Source organism: Arachis duranensis, chromosome 10, assembly GCF_000817695.3.
Source record: "Arachis duranensis cultivar V14167 chromosome 10, aradu.V14167.gnm2.J7QH, whole genome shotgun sequence".
Classification (NCBI taxonomy): domain Eukaryota; kingdom Viridiplantae; phylum Streptophyta; class Magnoliopsida; order Fabales; family Fabaceae; genus Arachis; species Arachis duranensis.
This window is the reverse complement of record NC_029781.3, coordinates 5,049,400-5,070,853: the sequence shown is the minus strand read 5'-3', so window position 1 is coordinate 5,070,853 and position 21,454 is coordinate 5,049,400. Positions and strand designations below refer to the sequence as shown.

At 36.8% G+C, this 21,454-nt stretch overlaps 2 protein-coding genes across 2 annotated transcripts; both read right to left on the bottom strand.

Annotated features, from left to right (window-relative positions):
• Nucleotides 1-10,865: 10,865 nt before the first annotated feature.
• LOC110276739 (uncharacterized) lies at nt 10,866-11,288 on the bottom strand. The gene has a single exon (XM_021133831.1). It carries the CDS (start codon nt 11,286-11,288, stop codon nt 10,866-10,868), a length of 423 nt encoding a protein of 140 aa, XP_020989490.1.
• Nucleotides 11,289-14,108: 2,820 nt separating this feature from the next.
• LOC107468666 (oligopeptide transporter 4) lies at nt 14,109-19,972 on the bottom strand. The gene is made up of 6 exons (XM_016087996.3): nt 19,394-19,972; nt 18,609-18,706; nt 16,110-16,676; nt 15,697-15,949; nt 15,381-15,563; nt 14,109-14,882 (listed from the first exon to the last, which is right to left on the bottom strand). Exons 1-6 carry the CDS (start codon nt 19,916-19,918, stop codon nt 14,268-14,270), a joined length of 2,241 nt encoding a protein of 746 aa, XP_015943482.1. The 5' UTR covers nt 19,919-19,972; the 3' UTR covers nt 14,109-14,267.
• Between the last annotated feature and the right edge of the window lie 1,482 nt (nt 19,973-21,454).

Here is a 21,454-nt window from a genome sequence, read left to right as displayed (position 1 = left end):
TATTGAGTATAAATAATGTTAATGTATGCTATATTTTTTTACGCCTATGACACAAAAAGCGTTTTTGTCCAAGAACGAAAAAAGGGCCAAGAATTGAGCCCCTAATCAGCCAAAATTAATTACTCATTATAACATTTTATTATCCAATCTAATTAGGATTCTCCTCACGTGATTCTATTAAACTTTTCCTGCAACCTCTCTGGCATACTCCACAATTTGTCTCCTTCTTATGCCACCTATTATAACCACTGCTTGCCACTGATTATATACACATGTAGCTACTAAGTTACTATCTATACCATAGAATTTGCCTTATTATTATTGTTATTAGTGGGAGGTTTGGTGTTGTCATAATGATGCATGTAGCATATATTGTGGGTTCAAGTAGAGGGGATTAGGGTGGGTTACCGAAGAGTCAATGAGGACTTGAGGAGCTTTCCATTTGCACAAATCATGGTGAAACTAAAATATGGACACAGTGGCCCTGAGTGTTTACAATAAACAATATATATATTTATTTTAAAATTGAAATGTGTTGGGAATGTAATCTACTACATATAATGATTACCTAGCTAATGAATAAAGTTGAGGATTCTTAATTTTTTTTGGTTACCGTGTCAAAAAAGTAACATCTTGTTATCATGCTCTTTGAATAAGTTTTTGATTCATTTATATTGGTTTTTTATTAAGGAAAAAAAATAATTTTGAAGAAATGAAAGCAAATATCCTATTTTCCTATTCAATTGAGTAGAAGTTGCATCATGTACTGAAAAGACATTAAAAATTGGTAAAAATTGTATGACTTTACATTATAAAATAATAGCCAAACATTTATGCTGTGATTGGTTGAGAATATTAGAGACAAGTCATATTTATTGAAAAACAGAAAAGGCCAAAAAATCAATGCAAATAGTTATATATTACTCTAAAAAAATGAGCCGCGTTTTTAATGAAATGCAAGTAAAAATAAAGACTTTCACATATTTGTTTTTTGTGATACGATAACAATGTATTATACTGTTGTTGTTATTATTTAGAATGAGATTTGTTTCGTTATGATTTGGATCTCTATAGGCGGATCAACTTTAGGTTAATTTTTTTAAATTCTAATTACCTTTTCGTTATTTAACTATAATTAAACAATACAAATATAAAAACACTTATCTATCTGTTTTTGTTTCTATTGTTTTATTTTTATTATTTTTTTTTTAATTTAAAAATTTATATTTTAATTTACTTGCTGATTCAATCCTATTTATAATTTATATTTTTTTACTAATTTATGTTTCGTAGAACATATTTTTAATTGTGGCTAAACAAACAACTAAAAAAAAGTTGTTTTTACCATCTTTTATGTGAGTAAAATTAGTTTAGAGTGAGTGTGGAATCAGACTCATGTGAATTTTGGTTGGGCCGGTGGGAGAGGGATGTTAATGAATATATCCATGAATCATAAAATGCTTTTCCCATATTTTTCATAGTGTTGTCAGCACTCTTCGTTTTCTCGTATTCTTCGAAGATATAGCCACAGTTGCATATGTTAATGGTCATGACGACCGAAGCTGGTCGTTTTTCCTTCTATGCCGTTCGAAGAGGTCGTGTCCCAGGCATTTACAGGTCATGGGAGGAATGCGAGCATCAGGTGAATGGGTTCCGGAACAATGAACATCGTGGCTTCCATGATCTATCAGAAGCCTTGGCTTGGCTACGTAGTGCCGCATCTCCTCCTGCTCGTCGGCCAACACCACATGCTCAACCGGTCAGAAGAAGACCGTTGAGATTGTTAGAAGGTGCTTTCTGTTCACTCCTTTCGTGTCAGAAAGTTTCTTTCGTCCTCATGGCAGTTGACAATTTGGACTCTGGAGATGGCAGTGGTGGTAGCAACCCTACTGGAGTGAGTGGTGAGCATGAACATCATTTATATTATTTTTAATCTTCAATAGGTATTTTTCTTGTAGCACTCCTGTAAAGGCAGAGTAATAGTGATGTTGTAGATGTGCATTATTCTGAAACAATAACTTGGTTTGGCTCGTGCAGTTACGGATACAGGGACAGACGGTCGTTTTGTGTATGTGGAAGACATGGAGTTGATGTTGATGCGGGAATGATCATTTTTTTCAAATTGGTTCTCCCCTTTTTGTTCCTCAGGAAATCAACACGAACGATGAGTGTGTGCTGTTCAGATTCACGGTGGTTCTGCCTCACAATAGCAGAGGTATAGATCTTGTGGCTCATGGTCCTTTGTGCTATGCGGAACGTGTTGCTCGTCAAAAAGTTTTGTTCACAATACTTGATAAAATTCTTGGGGCTACTGGTTATACCATTCATTATTACAACTATTGTATCTTGGGCCGGCTTAAAGAACGTTTGAATCAGACTGACAAAGTAGGTAGATTGACTGAGCGAATTCGTATACTAGAAAAAGAAAACGAGGAACTTTCTAGACAAGTTGAAATGTTTGGGGAGATGTTAGAGGAATAAGGTGCATGCTGGATCATGTAATGCATGTTTTGGATGGAGGTATGCCAGGCTTTGGGATTTCTATGTTAGTGTAATTTAGAACTAGTAATATGGCTGTATTTGTTAATGTTTCCTTTCGGGCTAGACTACTTGGGTGGCTGGCAAATATCCGATTGAAAATGATATTATTGCTGCTATTTTGCTCATGATTTGTGTAATGACTTAAATTTAATCTAGTCGTTAATGTTATGCCATTTTATTTTGGGGTTAGATACAGGTGTTATTATGACAATTTAAGTTGCTTCTAGACTGCACGAGTATCCAACTTATTGCACAAGTAATATCTAAATGAATGGAACACAAGGCAGTCTCTTAATTTTTGCCTAATAACAATTTCTTCCATGTTAACCAGGGAACTCTGTTTCATGGTGGTACACTAATTCAAAGTTTTTGCTCAAAAGAAATAAGTATTTTCTAATATGCTGCTTCAGCCCCAACATTTTTACGAAACTAAATTATGTTAATGTCTACTTGATCCGTGTATGAATTTAGCTAGAATGACGTTCCATATTTAGCAAACTTAATTTCAGAGGGTGAAAATCACGGTGCCATAAGGTTGTGGTTCTGCTGACTAATTTACAAAAAAAAAAAAAACTAACGGACCAAAAATTGATAATGGGATGGCAATACATGTAGTGGCAAGCTGATGCAAATATAGGTTTTCAGTCGGCCCTGCAAGTTAGGCCTCATGGATGACTTTTGCATCCAATTAATCAGTCTGTAGTTGGAAAGAATGTTTCGGCAAGAACGGGTATTTTGGAAGAAACAGCAGATAATCAATACATCGAAATGTGTGCGAAGCAAAAATCCGAGATTTGAAACCTTCTCTCTCTAAAATGCACCTCTTTTAGTGCTTTTTGCTGTCTAATCCGAAAGTATGCTTCTTTGAGACCGTGAATTTTCTGTAGTACTCCCAAGCCTTTCTTCTCATGAACCTACAACACTTGGGCCTTACATCTATAAGCCCATGACTTCAACTTTTTCAATATAAGGTAAGGCATATATCCAACATACTGCATCCCACAATCTCTTTATTTGGCCCATGTGAACTTGGCGCCAATTACGTTGGTACAATCTTCTCTACTCTGTGTCGTTGGAGGTAGACATGAAAAACAAGGGGAAGGCTACTCTGCTGAATGTTGGGAGTCCTCATATGACTTCGAAAGATGACTCCGGTGTGGAAGAGGCAAAGCAAATGCCGGCTGTGACTAAGGAGGTATTTTCCACATCGGATGATCCTATCGTCGACGTGTTCAACAAAGTGCATAAGGTGGGTTACATAACGATCATTTCCAAATGGATCTCTTTAGTTGATGGTATCTTTCAACTGTGTGTCTATAGTTTTTAAGAAACTTGTTTTCTTTGGGTTTCCAGATTTTGCTTGGATCTGATGGAGCAACTAGATCTATTGTTGAGACTCAGGCAGAGGAGATTAAGAAGCTTAAGCGTACGGTTGATGGTCACGAAACCCTACTGGAGATACTGTGCTCAGAATATGCAAAAGGACAAGAAAGGCCGCTAGCGCACCAGGAGAGGTATGGTTCAAGTAAAGGTATTGTTGTGCACGACACAAAGAAGCAAAAGAAGGAGTCTCACCGAAAGCCGAAGCTGGCCTGTGAGAATGTCGACGCGGTGGCTGTTACTAACGATGTCGATGCTATTATAGCCAAGATCGGCGCTGGGATGAATGCTGTAAACACAAACCTCGACCATGCAAAAAATTCTGACTACAAAAAGGGTACAAGGCCTGCATTACAGTCTAGCATCGTTAAGCAACAACCACTCAAGGTTTTTTACATCTATAGATTTTTTTTATCATGAGCTAATGCTTCTTTGTTTCCTGGATTCATTTCACAAATTTTTTATAGCGGCGGCTAGAGTTTGTTTCTGGCAATGATTCCAGTCGATACACCATTCGTGCCCACGGTGATAAGGGAGTCCCTCTCTTTTACTGAGTGGGTGCACCGGGCTTCATTTACGGTGGAGACCTCCCGCACGTAAGTACTATAACCTTCCTTAGTTCCTGCCTTTGTGGAGTTTACATGACCTTTATGAGTTGGAGAAATAAAATATCATGCCAGACAACTGTGCAGTGTATTGACGTTGTGTTCTGTTCCCCCGCTGGTGTCAACTTTGTGACTGTTGAGTTAGCGGTCGCTACGTACGTATTCGGTCAGAGGCTCTCGATGAAGTACGTGGCCTTATTCGTCAATTTACTTTAATAGTTTGATTTTTTCAGTAGTTACTTGCATGTGCTGGTGTTTTGTAAATGTGCTTTAGTAAACCGAAACTTCCATCATCGTATGCATCTTAAATTTGTGTTTTCATTTCTCATTGGACATTTTTAACCAGATTCTTTCATGAAGGATCACAATAAGCCATTCATGTAGCATTGTGAATTTCTTATTAGCTCATTACTTGAAGGAGCTATTAGTTGGTAACATCGTTAATTTTCTGCATGGCTCTTCCCCAAAGTTTTTGTTTTTTGGTCAATCCCCTAAAGTTTAGTACAGCCGCTCCCCCAACCCCATTTATTTTTTAGCTTTTGGCAAAGTCAAAGAATCATGCATTTTTTGGCCACCAAAGAATCCAGTTGGTTAAGAAATGCGAACATTAAATTTTGGCCTTAGGCCCATGGTTCGGTCTGCATTTACTGCATCCCAAAAAAATTAGGATGTTGGGTGATCCATTCCATTCAAATATCTAAGTCCATAAAGATAAAAAGGTTCATCAAGTCCCTTGGAAAACTGTAAGCTATATAATTAATAGCAAAATCATGCATTATAAATAATTTCAATGAACAATTTCTTGTAATGTATTTCTCAAATATAATTGAATCTCATAGCCTAGCTGATATATGATAATAACATAGTTGAATTGTTGTTAAATATTAATAAAACAAGGAGTAACCACTTTGCAAAATGTCCCATGCTTTGACCTTCAAATTTCCTCAACTTTTTGGCCTTGTTGGGCTTCGGCCCAGGAATAAAGTATGGAATAATCACTTTTTTGCGTACATCTGTCGCAATCTTCCCATCTGCTAGTTTAATTATGACTCCTTCCTCATATTTCACCTATTGCTAGTTTTGCCTTGAAGTCCCAGTAAATTTCTTCGCCTTTACTATGCTGCTATTTTTTCCAATTGTTCTTTGCTACAATTTTCTTTCAATGACTTCTAATTTTGCTTGATCGAACCCTGTAAGGAGGTGCTGATCCTTAACGAACACTGCTAGGGAGACAAGCAAGCTTTGTGGACGTTGCGACCGGGAGAGGAAGTTGTGGATGATGTAAAGTTGTTTGAACTAACATTTAGTCGGTTCACTGTTACTTGTCTTAGTTTAATAGTTTATATTGATAAGCTTTGTTTTAACAATTGGAAATACGTCGACTGTGACGCTTTGTGCAGGTGTTGACTCTGCTGGCTACTATGCTGACTGATGAGCGAGCAGATAGGCGCATCTGGTGGCTTCCGACGACATTTGTAGTATGTCGCCTAAACCCCGAATAATGTCGTTTGTCCTCTAATTTTAATTTCACCATGCTAGACTAGTTTAAGTGTTTAAATGGTGTTTTAGCAACTGTTTAATAACTACTCCAACTTCTATTATGTATATTGTAAGCACGAGTGCCATAATAGAAACTAACGGATGATATTGATAATGCAGCAAGTGGCTCTGAATCCTGTCGCATTCTGCAAGGAGACATTGTCCTTCAGCAGGCAACACTACATGGGCTGGGCTGATGATCTGACAAAGGTACACCTCTGTATTCCAGAGGACAATGGATTTGCGGTTTGATCCATTTATAGATGTCCCTGCCGAATGTTACTATTTTTTTTCGCAGATCCATGTATCGATGCACTTAAATCGTCATTGGTATTTAATGATCATTGATATCCAGAACGAATGCCTGATTTATCTGGACTTTCTAAAGTCTCAAAATATGTGTGACGCCTAGATCAACCAGATGTATTTTGTGGAAGTTTCACCGCGTGACAATCCCTTGTGTTCTACTTAATAATGATGGGTGGCATTCTTTGAATTTACTATACCTGAGTATCATGTCTAGTTGGCATTGCAGGCTAGGTACATCTAACAATTGCTGCGAGAAGGAAAGTTTTCTATGACAGGCCAAAAAGCAAACCACCACAAGTCACGGATTTCAAATTTTCAGAGCCTGTGATAGATCAACAAGTACCAATATCCAATGATTATGGCATCTAGGTTGCTCAATGGATGGAGCTGTCACATCTATGGGGATTCTTTGACTTGGAGGTATGCATAAGTGTTCCCCTAACCCGACCGCATGTTGCTTCCTGGTTTCTATTACGTATGTGTATGTGATGTTGTGACTTATGAGTAATTGTTTGATGCAAAATGTTTTGGAAAACCCCTAAACCCATGAACCGTATAGAAGTAACTCAATTGCTAATTTTATTGTTTATAGAGGGTTGACGATGAAACTCGGATGAGATTGGCTGTGGATCTGGTTATGTCGAAGTCGAACCCTAAGAGGGAGGAGGTATGTCAGAAGGCAGGTTATTTCTGGGATAACTCAGTCAAGAGCTACTTTGACACTGATGGGTGTGACGCCAAGGATGGTGGGCTAGAGGATACAACAGCCGGCAGCATGAGCAGCCAAAGCCTGACCATCTAAGTAACATAGTAGAGGATGTTTATTTTTTTGAACCCCACACATTGGTGAGGACAAACTTCGTTGTCCTGACGTGTTAATGTGATTCCAAACATTCCTTCTCCCATTGCCTGCAACCTTTTGGTATTGTTATGTTGCATGCAGTATAGCACTTTTTATTTTGGGCTACCGCCATTGGTAATTAAAATGGGTCGTCGTGCTAGAGTCATGGGCTGACCCGTTAGAAGGGTTCGTAAATTGTATTGGATTTTAAGTTACCTGCTTTATCTAACATCAATGAAACCTTTTGCACTAAACCCCTTGAAGTCTAGCCACGATATCTAATTTAGTTAAGCTTTAATTATGTTGTTAGTCTTTATAAATTTATTAGTTTTATATTATCCTTAAACTTTTAGTTATATATGTTACATATTAGAACTATTAAACTTAACTAATTCTCTTTCTAGACAATATGTAACTAAAAAATTTAAAATTTTTAATTGTCGATATTTTTTACTTAATAAAAAAATTGAATTATCTATAACATTTTTAATCTATACAAAGATCTTGCTATATAATTAAAAATATCATGTAAACCATAATTAAAAAACACACGTAAATAATGGAAAGAACTTATAGTCGAGATATGTAAAAAATGGAATGACCCTATAAACCAAAATTAACACAGTACATGTTATAGAAATTTCAATCAGCCTGAAGGCATAAGCACAATTACCAGGCGGTTGAAGCTGTGAATATTAAAAATGGAACGAACTTATAGTCGAGATATGTTTACTAGTACAAGAAGAAAGGATAAAGATATGAAAGGAAATTATAATATTCCAAGTGTGAGATGTCAAAATCAGTGCTTGCGTGTTCGTGGTTCCTAACAAATCCGAAAAGCTTTTATTTCTCTCAATGCGTTAAGTTGCAATGCATTTCCTGGAGATACAAATTCATAGACCCGAGAGATCCTATATCATCTGATATTTCTTTATCGTTAAAATGCAATCAAAAGTGGGAACAAGTAAATGGAAATACATTTATAAAATGCATGGATAACAAATAGGTCTGCTACTGTCCTTGAATCTACCCTCAACTGCAAAACTATTTAATCCAATATATGGAGGTATAACAACGAGAAAATTTACTTTCCATGCTAACTTGGATGTAGCTGCATACGATTCCGGGCATCAGCCAGATTAACAGAATACAAACCAAGGAAATTTGTGACCCTAATAACCTTGGTAACGTATAAAAAATTTTCCTTCAACAAAGAACACCGTATGGTTAATACTTTTAGCACCGATCTGGTAACAACCGCAATATCTCCAACACCTATAACGAAGAACCTCACATTAATCCAAACTCACCCAAGGTAAATGAAACACAATAACTACTTCTATTGAACAATGACCATAACAAAATCAAGTACATTGAGCTAATTTGCATGTTCCATAACAATAAAATCCTAATACAAACAGCACCATGAAATAGCATCAACAACTTCCCAAACACAATCCCTGCCATAAAGCATGTTCTATGCAAATTTAAAATCAGAATACGAGTAACAATCGAAAGTGAGATTACCAAGCCACAAGTTGATTACCTCTATATTCCAGTCGACGGTGTTACCCACTCCGCCCATGTTCCTAGTTTGGCTTTGCGTTGTGCCTATTACATGGTCCCATTCGTCATAAGCTCCGGCATCCTGCTCCTTGCGACAATCGTCTCCCTCTTCTAACCATTTGCCTTGATCAGCGTGCAGGTTAAAGTTCGGCAGAACAACCTATATGACAACAAAATTGATATAATGTTGCTGATGCAATGAGGTCAAACTATTTAACTAGCGAATAATGATATTGCAAACAACTGTTTACCTCGAGTTTGCTTAGTGTCGTTTTCTTGGTGGGACACTATTTATATTTTGTTGAGGTTGGGATTTTTTGTGGCTCAGTGCACCTCCCCTTTGTGTGCCTGGTTTTCCTGCATCTCGTGCACTTCCTTTTTCTACCTTTGTGTCCCCGTGTGCTAGGTGCCCCTTTTGTGCGCACAACGGTTGGATCTCGAACATCACAGGCAGCATTCGGACTCCTATCCATCGTGTCATTGCCGCTGCGTGCTTGTAGATCACAACATATCTACCTGATTCTGCTCATGCATTTCTTGTACAGATCGTTATTTTTAGATCCGACAAACAACATCCACTGTGAAGCAGCATGCAGGGCTCCATGTCTCAACAAGAAACCCCGCTCATGAGCTAGTGTCGTCTTCTCAGCATATTCATTGACTGTCTTCACATCCTTCTTCCATCGTCTCAAAATCAACTGCTCAGAAATTCTTTTTACATGCTTGTGCTTCATGACAAAAAACATATACCTGCAAGGAAAATCTTCTTTCTCCCAAAATCCACATCGAGAGACCAACCTCCCTCTTTTTGGATCGTACAATGCCACCACATTCTGACCGGGGAATCCATACTCCTCAACCGTGTACACCATGGTTGTTGAGACCCGTCGTTTGCTTACGAAGTTAACGACCGATATAGAATCAATCTCTTTCTTGACTTGTGTGAATATGACCTTCTTGTACACCGATGCAGCAAACTGTTCCATCGGATCAAGACAGGTTGTCATAACAGGAACACCATACATTGAACTGAACTATGTAACCAGCTCATTGTTCCAGTACTTCGGTACTAGTAGCTCCAGATTCTGCACAAGCTCTAAAATAGTGTGCCTAGACAACAGAAATTTTTTTAGATGGGAATTGATACTCTCACACCGAGACGTCGTGCGAAACCCAGCACAAAACTTGCGACGCAAGTACGCATTTACCCACATCTTCCTCTTTTCATACAGTTGTAACGCCCAATACGTATTGAGTAACACATACTATTCAGCAACCTGTGCCCATTCACCCTCAAACTCTTCAACCTCCATGTCGGCATACAACCACTTGGCCTCACGGAACATCTGCTCATTGGTGTTCGAGGTCACATTCTTCTGCAGATGCCATGCACACAACCTATGGGTTGCCCGAGCCAACACTTTTCTAACTGCAGCAATCATTGATTCATCCCCGTCGGTCACGACAACAGAGGGCATCTTCCCACACATGACTTCTAACAAGTTCTCCAACATCCACTTGTATGAACCGATTGTCTCATCTAAAACCAAACCAAAACCAAAAATCGTTGTTTGCTTGTGGTTGTTTGAACCTGAGAATATGACAAGGGTTCTGTTGTACTTGTTCTTCTTATACGTCGAATCGAATGCAACGACGTCTCCAAAGTGTTGAAAATCAACCCTACTAGGACCATCTGCCCAAAACATGTTTGTCAACATACCTTCTTTAGTTAAATTGTACCGGGCCATAGACATGGGATCAGCAGCTGCCTTGCCTTCTAGGTAGACTATAGCAGCGTTCATGTATCCATTAACCACCTTTGCACGCTTCGACCGATCAATATAGTTGTATACGTCTTTCTTGGTAAAACCCAAACAAGAATAACCACCCGCAATCCCAGCCATGTACCCCTGTATCTTAGACATTGGCAACCCATACGCATGCATTCCATCCATGTGGGCCTTTGCGAAACCCGATATCACCCGAAAACTTCGGATCATGTGAACCATTCCCCTCGGTATCAATTCGTGGTTATGCTTGAGGATTACTTTCCGAACCTTCCAAATCGAGCTACCCTTATCAAGTTATACAAACATCAAGGCTTGGCAATTCGTGCGTGTCTTAGGCCTATGGCATCTCTTCCTGTCTAGTCTATTGTAGTGTTTCCCATCCCTTAGGCCAGCCCTATTACAGAAGAACCTCCTTCTCACTACAGTCCCATCTTCATCCTTTGCATAGTCTCCCTTACGGGACCCAAATCCATTGCATTTTCCTACCCTACAATAAAACTCATATGCACGCTCTTTACTTCGAAACACCTTTTTCATTATATCATCTGCACTTAACCCAGTCACATCTCCATATTCACGACCATCATCATCCGACAACAACTCAACCTTTCTTAAGTCATCCTCGTCAACAACGTCGTTGTTTGAAAGGCCTAACTCATTTTCACTTTCATTTGGAGACAAACTGTTTGCCTTGCCCATCCTACCATAGCACTCCATCTATTAAGTTGTAGAAGTTGGTTTTCAAAATAATAACTAATTCTACTATAAAATTACACGCCTTTACCTCTACCAAGTTCCATGCCATCAACCATATATAAACCAAATCAAAGGCTACTAAGGGCTAGATCTCATTATATGACATCACAATTACCAAAAAATGCATCTAATCTATCTCAAACCAGACATAATAAACTTTTGACCACACAGACAATTTATGCATGAAAACAAGAACAATTTAAATAAAAGAGGAACTTCATTCAACAACTCAGCAACCCAATAATAGCCTATCTCAATCTCAATTATCACGACAACAACAAAGTACCAAATTACCAAAATAATAATTTGAGAACAATAGGTACACACAACAACACCCTAACAAATAAACAACCACAAGACCTGAATAGAAAATCCAGCAATTAGCAAACTACAACAACTGTAAAAATTTAATAACTTAAAACAGCAGCGGCCAACCAACTTAAGAAACTATCAACTTAACAAATCCAAGACCAGGAAATCAATAACCAAATCATCATTCATTCAAAAATTTAAAACATAACATTCAAATAATCATTAATCAAAGAATTATTTAACAGGTATAATAGAAAGTAAGTGTATAATTTTTCCTATAAACATAGAAACTGAGAATGTATAGTCAAAGATAGCATTCAAAGATCAACCGAAAACAACAAAACAAGAACATAATACAGCTACATTCAAATTTCAATATGAGTACGGTTAGCAGAATCTGAATAGTACTAGCAGGTTCTAGGCCATCAACCATATCTAAACCAAATCAAAGGCTGTTCTGGGCCACATCTCATCAAAAGACATCACAATTACCAAAATACATCAAAGCTATCTCAAACCTAAACCTAATGAAACTGTAGACCACAAGGACAAATTATGCATGGAAACAAGAACAATTTAACAAGAATAAGACCTTCATAGAAAAACTCAATAACCCAGTAATAGCCAACCACAATCTCAAATATCACCATAACAAGAATTTACCAAATCAGCAAATTAGTAATTTGAGAAGAAAATGGCAACTCAATGATTTCAAACACAACAATAGGTACACACAACAACAATTTAACAAATAAATAACCACAACACCTGAATAGATAATCCGGCAATTGAAATTGCAAAACCCTAAAAAAAATTTGCAACTTAAAACGGCAGCAGCAAACCAATTTAACACACTATCAACTTAACAAATTCAAGCAAAGGAAATTGGTAACCAAATCATCAATCAATAAAAAATTTTAACCACAACATTCGAATAATAATTAATCAGATACTTATTGAACAGGTATAATAGAAAGTACGTGTATTTTTTTCCTCCAAACTCAAAAACTAAGAATGCTTTGTCAAAGATAGCACTCAAAGATCAATCGAAAACAAGAAAACAAGACCATAATATAGCTATATTCAAATTTCAATCTAAGTAGGAGTAGCAGAATCTAAAAACAAGATGTTCTGAGTGAAGAATGAAAAACACAGAGCGATAATTACAAAAAAAGCCCATTACCTACTCTCTAAGCAGTTTCAGCAAAGGGACAGAAGCACGATCAACAGGGAGACCACACGACGAGTAGGACAAGGGACCGCAGAAGTACAGCTGGGTAAGATTAATTTATCCACTAGCAGTGAGCACTGACCTCCGAAGGAACACTACAACCAGACGACGTCGCCGGTATAGGGCCAGGAAGGAGACCTAACCGAGTGTGGTTCTTCCGGGAACGCCGACGGGATGGAGAGGCAAGTCCCTGACTGCAACGGATGGCTGCGTCAGCTCTCTACTTCCGGCAGTACCTCTAGGGTTTCTGTTTTAATTTTGGGGGAAGGAAGGAGATAACAAAAAATGGAGATGGGAGCCTAGGGTTAGGAAGGGAGGCTTCTGTGTTTCACGCCTGCCTGTGACTGCGATGGGCGGGTGCGGTAGGTTGCGCCGGTGATTCTACAGTTACCATTTCTTTTGATAGAAGGATATGGGAGAACTGGAGGAAGGGTTGGGACTTGGGAGGAGATGCATTCTGGGTATTCTTCGTGCTTTCTTTCTTTTTCTTTTAGCAAACAAAGCATTCTCATTTCATGAGAACCATGCTTTCTGGGGTCAGCAACAGCTGGGAATTGGGAATGGGTTTCACTCACTAAAATGGTGGATCAACTATTTTTTCTATGGGTCGGGTTTATTTTTTCTTTGCCATAGTGGTTTCAGTGACGTTATTCTCCTTGTTGTATTTTGGTTACCATAGTTGCAGTGATTTCTGAATTTTTGGGTATTTATTGTAAAGACTTATGACACAAAAAAATATGTTTTTGTCCAAAAACGAAAAAAGGACCAAGGCTTGGACCCCTAATCAGCCAAAATTAATTTCTCATTATAACGTTTTATTATCCAACCTAATTATGACTCCCCTCACGTGAGTCTATTAAACTTTTCTTGCAACCTCTCTGAAATACTGAATAATTTGTCCCCTACTTATACCACCTGTCATAACCAGAACTTACCACCGACTATCTACACATGTAGATACTAAGTTACTATCTATACCATAAAACTTGCCTAACAATAATCCATCAGCAGATGTCAAATTTGTTATTTGCAATAATAATAATAATAATAATAATAATAATAAGCATTATTAAATAGGATTACTAGACTAATTACTGCATCCTCTTAAACTTTAATTGTATATATTATTCAGAAATGAGAAGCCTCATTTGTTTAGTCCTTATTCCTTTATCATACATTCCCTTCTCCATGAACAAATTGAGAGTCATTTTAACATTAAGAGACTAGCAAACGATATATAACACCAACTATATTTTCTTTGCACAATAGATTCTGTTCAGCTTACTATATATTACATTGACTTAATTTGCAAGTTTCATTACATAATTTGAGTGCTATTGTTGCTGTGAATAGAAACAATTAAGAGTCACATTATTGCAGTGATAAGAACCAATTAATTAGTGTGTTGGGCAACCATCAACCACAATGCCTTTGGCTGTTGGACAAGATGCTAATGGACAATGTTCACCATCATTTCCCCACCAACTAATACTCTTGTTCTCCAATCCCAGAGAAAAGAACAGCAGCACAGTCATAAACGCCACCCCGGCATCAAGGGCGGCCGATAGGACGTAGTTATATCTCTGCCACCAACCCTTTCTGTATCGGAACACAAAGAAGTTGAAAATGGTTCCGACAAAAATCCAGGCATTGTAGTTCAATGGTGTCGCGGGTGGCATCATCCCGGTTGCTCCAAGGAGAACTGGGAGGTTGATGAAGGGTATCCATGATTGTTTAGGGAATGCCTTGTGCAATAGCCAAACAATTACTGGCCCTATTGCACCACCAAGGAAGAACCAATTCATTGCACTGTAGTTTCCTTTGGAGCCAAAGATTCTCTTTGGTCCTACCAATCCCCAGATTACTGATGCATCAAAGAATACACGGTCACCGGGGCATGTCCAGGGACTACCTTCTGGAAGGAGATCATCATGGCATATGTTTTTGATAGAGTTTAGCAACCACCATGCTACCCCTATGTTGATAGTTCCAGCAAGCATTGTACCTATGAACTGCATATATTTATGAATAAAATGGATTAAGAATTTGAGAGAAAACACAAAACATGGGACACTTGTAATACCATTAGAGTTGGATTTTACATGGCATGATATATTCAATTACCATCTACAAATATTTAGTATATCAAAAAGTCTCTTTTCATTGAGAAAATCTGCTTCTATGATTGCATCCTTAACAAGTCCTATAAAATGATAGAGCTCTTATACTTCATTCAAATTTAGATAATAGATACTGTGATTATTCTTATCTTGAATGTAGAACTATATGTATGGGCAATATAATGCAGAACTGAATCAATATCTCACTACCTATGCAACAATTAATATATCAGCTTATGTGCATGCATTTTTCCTTATGAGTGTCATTTCTTCTTTCTTGTTATTTTTTTATTGGATCACAGTAAATAAACAATTATAGTTAAACTAACATATGAACTCTGCAAAATTTTTTGATGAGGAAGGGACTTAAATTGTTCATAAACAATATACCTGCACTAAGAACATTGATCTTGGGGGGATTTTCATGTAGTGTCCAAGCTTGAAATCACTGAGAAACGAGACGGCTTGAGACATGCTGATGTAGCCATAAGTTTTGAAGCAAACATTTGCAATTGGTCTTCCAGGGTATATGAGACCAAAGACATACTCGGTGATGATATTCAACCCTGGTGTCTGTTCAAAGAGCATAAACATATTTCAGTTATGTGTCTTTGACTCTTTGCTTAATAACTTAAACTTCCCTGAATAAAAAATAATTGGTACTTAACAGTTTCCCCGTTCTTGGGGAGTGAAGATTTTAACTCACCTGGTTTGTGGTGGCAGTAATGATGCTAATTGGAAGGGTAAATCCAAAGGCTAAGACCGCAGCAAAGAGAAGTCCCCACCATGGCATTTGAACTTGGTTTTTTAAAAAGATGCATAGTGCTAGAGAAACCATTAAAGCAACACCTAGCAACAAATGAAACCACCAAGATGGTATGTCTTTGTATGTCTTCATCAGTTTTGTGTGGATATCTTCTTTGCCTTTGAATGAAGCACGATAACGTTCCATAATCTCCCTGCATTTTTTTTCGGTAGATCAAAATTCCAACTTCAAATAATTTTGAATTATAACTAAGAGCTATGGAAATTTACATTGCAAAGTGGAGTTTGGAACATATTGCTGCATTAAATCAAACGTGGTTGCAAATTAAGATAACATAAGCAGCATTGTATTACCTTCCATAGAAGCAAGCAACGTGTGTGATGGTAGATGCAATGGTAGCAAATCCAAAACCATAAGTGAGAGCAAAAAAGACACTAAGATTGATTCTCCCTTGCTCTTGATACTTGGCAATATCCAACTCAAACTTGTCATTAACAATAGCAGATATGTTATAAGGTTGACCTTGAGCTGTGAACAAATGTGATGAAAAAATAGGGAATCTATTTGCATTATACACATTCAAACCCCAATATGCAATAGGAATAACCACATATACTATCATTGCATAGCCAACAAAGACATTGACAATGGCGAAAAAGGGCGAGATGAGAGGGCTGAACAAGAACGATGCCACGGCGCTCCAATCAAGTGTGATGGCTCCAAGGCCTAAGCCTCTCATGCCTGAGCCTAGTTGTTGAGCTGTTACTGATTTGGAGAACACCCAACAGACCCATGAGATGTTTGTTAGCGTTGTGAAGAAGAATCCAGGTACCACGTACCATGAAAAACTGCACACTAGTGCAATGAAGAAGAACTTTGCCCGTGAAATTCCATGGCTGTTGTCTTTCTCATGCAAAGCTCTGCATACCAACAAATGTTTATACGTTAAACGTCATCATATGAAAAATGTTTTGACATTTTGTTTTTTAATTTGAGTTTGATTTTGATGTGGTAGTAAAGAGTTGTGCACTTCATCTATTTGAATTTATAGATTTTTAAGTAGTAAATTCAAAAATTAATTACTTTTTATCATATAACAATATGTGATTAGATATATGTGTAAAATTCTTTTACAAAATAAAGAATCTAAATTCTTTTAATTTAATTGAACTTACATATTTATCATAGTATAATGGTCAAAATAATACGACTCCTGATTTAATTTAGTGTTGTACATGCTTCAAATTGGTTTGAATTATGAGGTGTGAATTAAAAAACTAATTTATTGATATTTTTTATAGACCAATTTAAAACATTTTCTGTTATTTTTTATCACTGGTTATTAACCTTTTTAATTGGTAAGTATTTTATTTTATACAATTTTTTTCGATTCTTCCACATACGTTTTTTTTTTCCAAGTTACATCCTAACACACACATCCTCTCCCCTTCTCATGAGTTTTATATAGCAACTCTTAGAAATAGTTAAGATTTGAATCTGGTATAGTTTCTAGCAAGGTAAATATATACTTAAAATTAATTTAAGTTGACACAAAATATATCAAAACATGTCCCAAGCGCAATATTTTTTTTTGGGTCAAGACCCTAACATACACACTAATTTTCTTTTTTTTTTATAAATTTCATATAACAACTTTTTAGTTATAACTAGAATTTGAACTCGAATGTACACTGCTACAGGCCTTGCAGTGCAATAAAGTTAATATTACCCTGAGTCATTACCAGTATACAAGTCAAACCTGTTTAGTAGTCAACAAGGTTCTGGCCCATTTTTTAATGCCCAGATATGACCTCTTGTTTTTTGTGTGGAAGATGCAATTCAGACATTTTTAGTAGTCAACAAGGCCTGGCCCATATTTTAATGCCCAAAATATGACTTTTTGCTTTTGTTTGAAGACCCGGGACAATAACTAACGGATCATAGCCAACTACTTTGTGCAGTGTGAAGGGAAAGCCTGTTTCTTCTTTCTTTCCTTGTGGCCTGGGTGTGAAAGGAGAATTTAAATTGTTGATATTATTACCGAAAAAAAAAATTGTTGATATTAAGTTATTAACTCTCTCGTTATTATTGAAGTCAACTGGGTTTGTCGGACTATAATTCTTCTCTTCCTTTTTTCCTTTTCCACAAAATACGCAAACATACTTATCAGTTATCTCCTTGTCCCACAAGGCCACAGTCCCCTATTTTCTTGACTTCATATGAGGATAGAGAACGAAGGTTCGGCTATTTCGATGCACAATTTTTCTCATCTTATATCAATCAGCTGATTATTGTTCACACAAGTCACGTTTGAGTCAGTTCTACTCCATTTTCTAATATAATATTATTAAAAACTTAACTCTTAATTGACGGTTCATGCCATTTGAGAATGGTGATTGCCACTATGTCTAAAAAAATAATATTTAATTTATTAAAAAATTAAAAATAAATATTTTTAAAATTTAATATAAAAATAAATTAAACAAAAATTAAATATTGAATAATAATCACCATAGAATTGACTTTTGAAAATATCTTTCAATAATGCAACTATGCAAGTCAAAGTTACTTTGCAAGTAACTGGATAATAATAATGTAAAAAAAAGTTAACTCATATTTTAATTGATCTGTCATTAATTAATTGCTATACCGAATTTTATAAGAGCTTGATATCTAACTTCCAATTTATTTAGTCACCCCTAATAGTTGACGTTAAATCCTAGGGTGGGAATATCCTAACAAATTAAACCTCTTAATAGTATATCTTTTGGGCTTTTGTCTAAAATAAAATATAAATATAAATAATTAAATAAATAAATAAATAAAGAGAAGAAGAAGGAAAAAGTGAATACCGGAAAAGTGAGACTTGAACGAGAGTGCCAGGCCACCACATATGAGCTGGTTCCACAACGTACTTCCTTAGCAACCCAGCCCATCCATAACCCAGAACCTATATACTCAATATTATTATTATTATTATTGAATACTATAAATTATTCTTTTCCGAAAGCCAAATAAAAATTATTACAACAATTGAGAATAAAAATGAAAGCTAAGGATGATAAAAAAAAACAATCACGACATAAGCATGGAGCAAGAAAAACGCATAAGAATTCCTGCTTCAAACAGGAATCTATCGAAACACAAGAATCGTGATCTCTAAATAGCTCTATATATCTTTTAAAATTAAGTTTCACTACAAATATTAATTAATTAAATTCATTATAAGCAAGTACGTGCATAAATACATACATACATACGTTTATACTACAATAAACCAATAATAGAGTTAGGTTGTAAGTTGTAACTATCAATCATCAAACACAAGAATATAATACATCAACCGCAATCCAGAGCAATAAAAAGTACAAATCATTCATAGATAGCTCAAAATTGTCATTATTCACAAAACACAATTTTCAAGTAAAATAATTGGGAATTGGCAACGGCAATCATGAGACTTTGACGTCATCACCATGAACCAAGGTCTATATATATGGCAAATAAAGACTTAAATCATATTTTATATAATTATTTAATTAATTTTAAATTATAATAAGATGGATATAAAAGGTAATTAATTAATTATTGTTATTACTAATAATGAAGTGGATAATTGAAGGAGGAAGTGATTAACCTGAGTAGTAATGATGAGAAGCCAGGAAGCAAAGAAAGAGATGCTGCGTCCATAAAAGGCCTTAATTATGTTCACAATACCCACCGCATAGGGTGACCCGGACCCGAAAGCGCTACCCGCATTCGCGAATATGGTTATGAGCACGTGCTCCTTCATGTTAAAGGGGCCGGGGTTAAACGACATCGTTTTGGATCCGAGGCGAAACTTGGTAGTTGGCAGCACCGCCGCCATGAAGTGACCGATGGGAAGTGTGGCGACCTGAACGGTGATCTGAGTTATGATGAGTGGCTCCGTACGGTAAGCGAAGAACTGGTTGAGGAAAGATAATAGCGCGCATGAGATTAGACCTAAGAACCACATTCTGAAGGTCCACACTGGTTGGCTTGGATCGTCAGTGTTCGAAACCGTTAGTCGCACTTCTTCAACCGGCGACACTTCTTCTTCTTCTTCTTTTTTCTCTTCGTTCTTCTCATAGTCGAAGCTTGTTTCTAATTTCAGCTTCTCTGGCGGGTCTGTGGTAGCCATGAGAGAGAGAGAGAGAGAGAGAGAGAGAGAGAGAGAGAGATGTTTTTTGGTTGATCTAGAGTTAAAGCAGAGTACCAAGTAGTACGAAGTATGAAGAAAAATTATGGTTCTAATAAGGAGAACTACTCATAATTAATCATCAAGGTTGCGAGAACCAGACCGGTCAATAAACCGATGAGGTTACTGATTTAATGGTTCATTAGTTCAATCGGGGTTCAATCGGGGTTCAACCGGAGTTCAACCGATTTAATTAAATATTAAATAAAATTATTAAAAATTTAAAAATAATTTTAAATATATAAATTTAATAATTTCTAACTTAATAAAATTTAAAATTTCACATAATAAAGAGCAGAACTTGAAGAAGAGAATTATGTAGAGTCAGCACTTAAGCATAAATATGCAGCGTATACATATAGTATTCTTCCACACATACATTTTTGAAACATTTTTGAAACAAGACTAAAAATACACAAGCATAAAAATCAAAACCATGTAAATAATATGACACTTATGTCTAAATTGTTAATAACTACAACACCATCAGCAGTTTAAATACAACACCAAGAACAACACAGCAAGATTATTAACAAAAAAATACAGATTATTGTGTAATATAAATTATTAACAATTAATCAATAACACAGTAAAAGAATAATTATTAATACCATAACAAGAACACAGCCAAAAACACAGCAAAGAGGGTTGCAAGAATTGCAACAGCACACCATTCTATACCATAACATAGCAAGAACAACTTTTCAATACACAACACAGCAAGAACACAGCAAAGAGGAGAGGACTCACCTACCAGAATCTTCAGCAAACAAATTCATGAACAAATAACCTCAGAATCATGAAGCCAACAAACAAACAAATAATGAAGCCAGTAAACAAAATCATGAACAGATATCAAAATCAAGCAGAGAAAATCGAAATTCATGAACGAATAACCTCAGAATCATGAAGCCAGCAAACAAACAAATTTATTCAACATTTCAACAAATTTATTCAACATACAAAAAATTGAAGAACAAATTTATTCCTCTCACAAAGAATTGAAGAACAAATTTATTCAACATTCGAACGGAAGCCAGAAACCCAGAACTTACCGCAAGTGAAGAACGAACAGAAGCCAGGAAAATAGCACGAACAGAAGCCAGAAAACCAGAAACCCAGAACCCGCAACAGTGCTTGAAACCCAGAAGCCAGAAAGTCAGAAACCCAGAACCCGCAACGGTGCTTCACGACCAGCGACCAAAACCTAGAAACCTAGAACCCGCAATGGTGCTTCACGACCCGCGACCAAAACCCAAAAACCCAGCAGCCGTAACGGTGCGCGACGACCCGCGACGGTGGGAGTGTTCTTCACGGCGTTCGTCGGTCGCGACGGTGGTCACTGGCTCACTGCCGGCGTCGATTGTGGAGTCCCTCTGCTCGTTGGAGGAAAAGAAAAGTAGGGTTGAGGGAGGCGTGTGGTGACAACTGAGTACTGAATGATTTGGGGGTGGGTTAGGTTAGTGGGTCGTGGGTTTT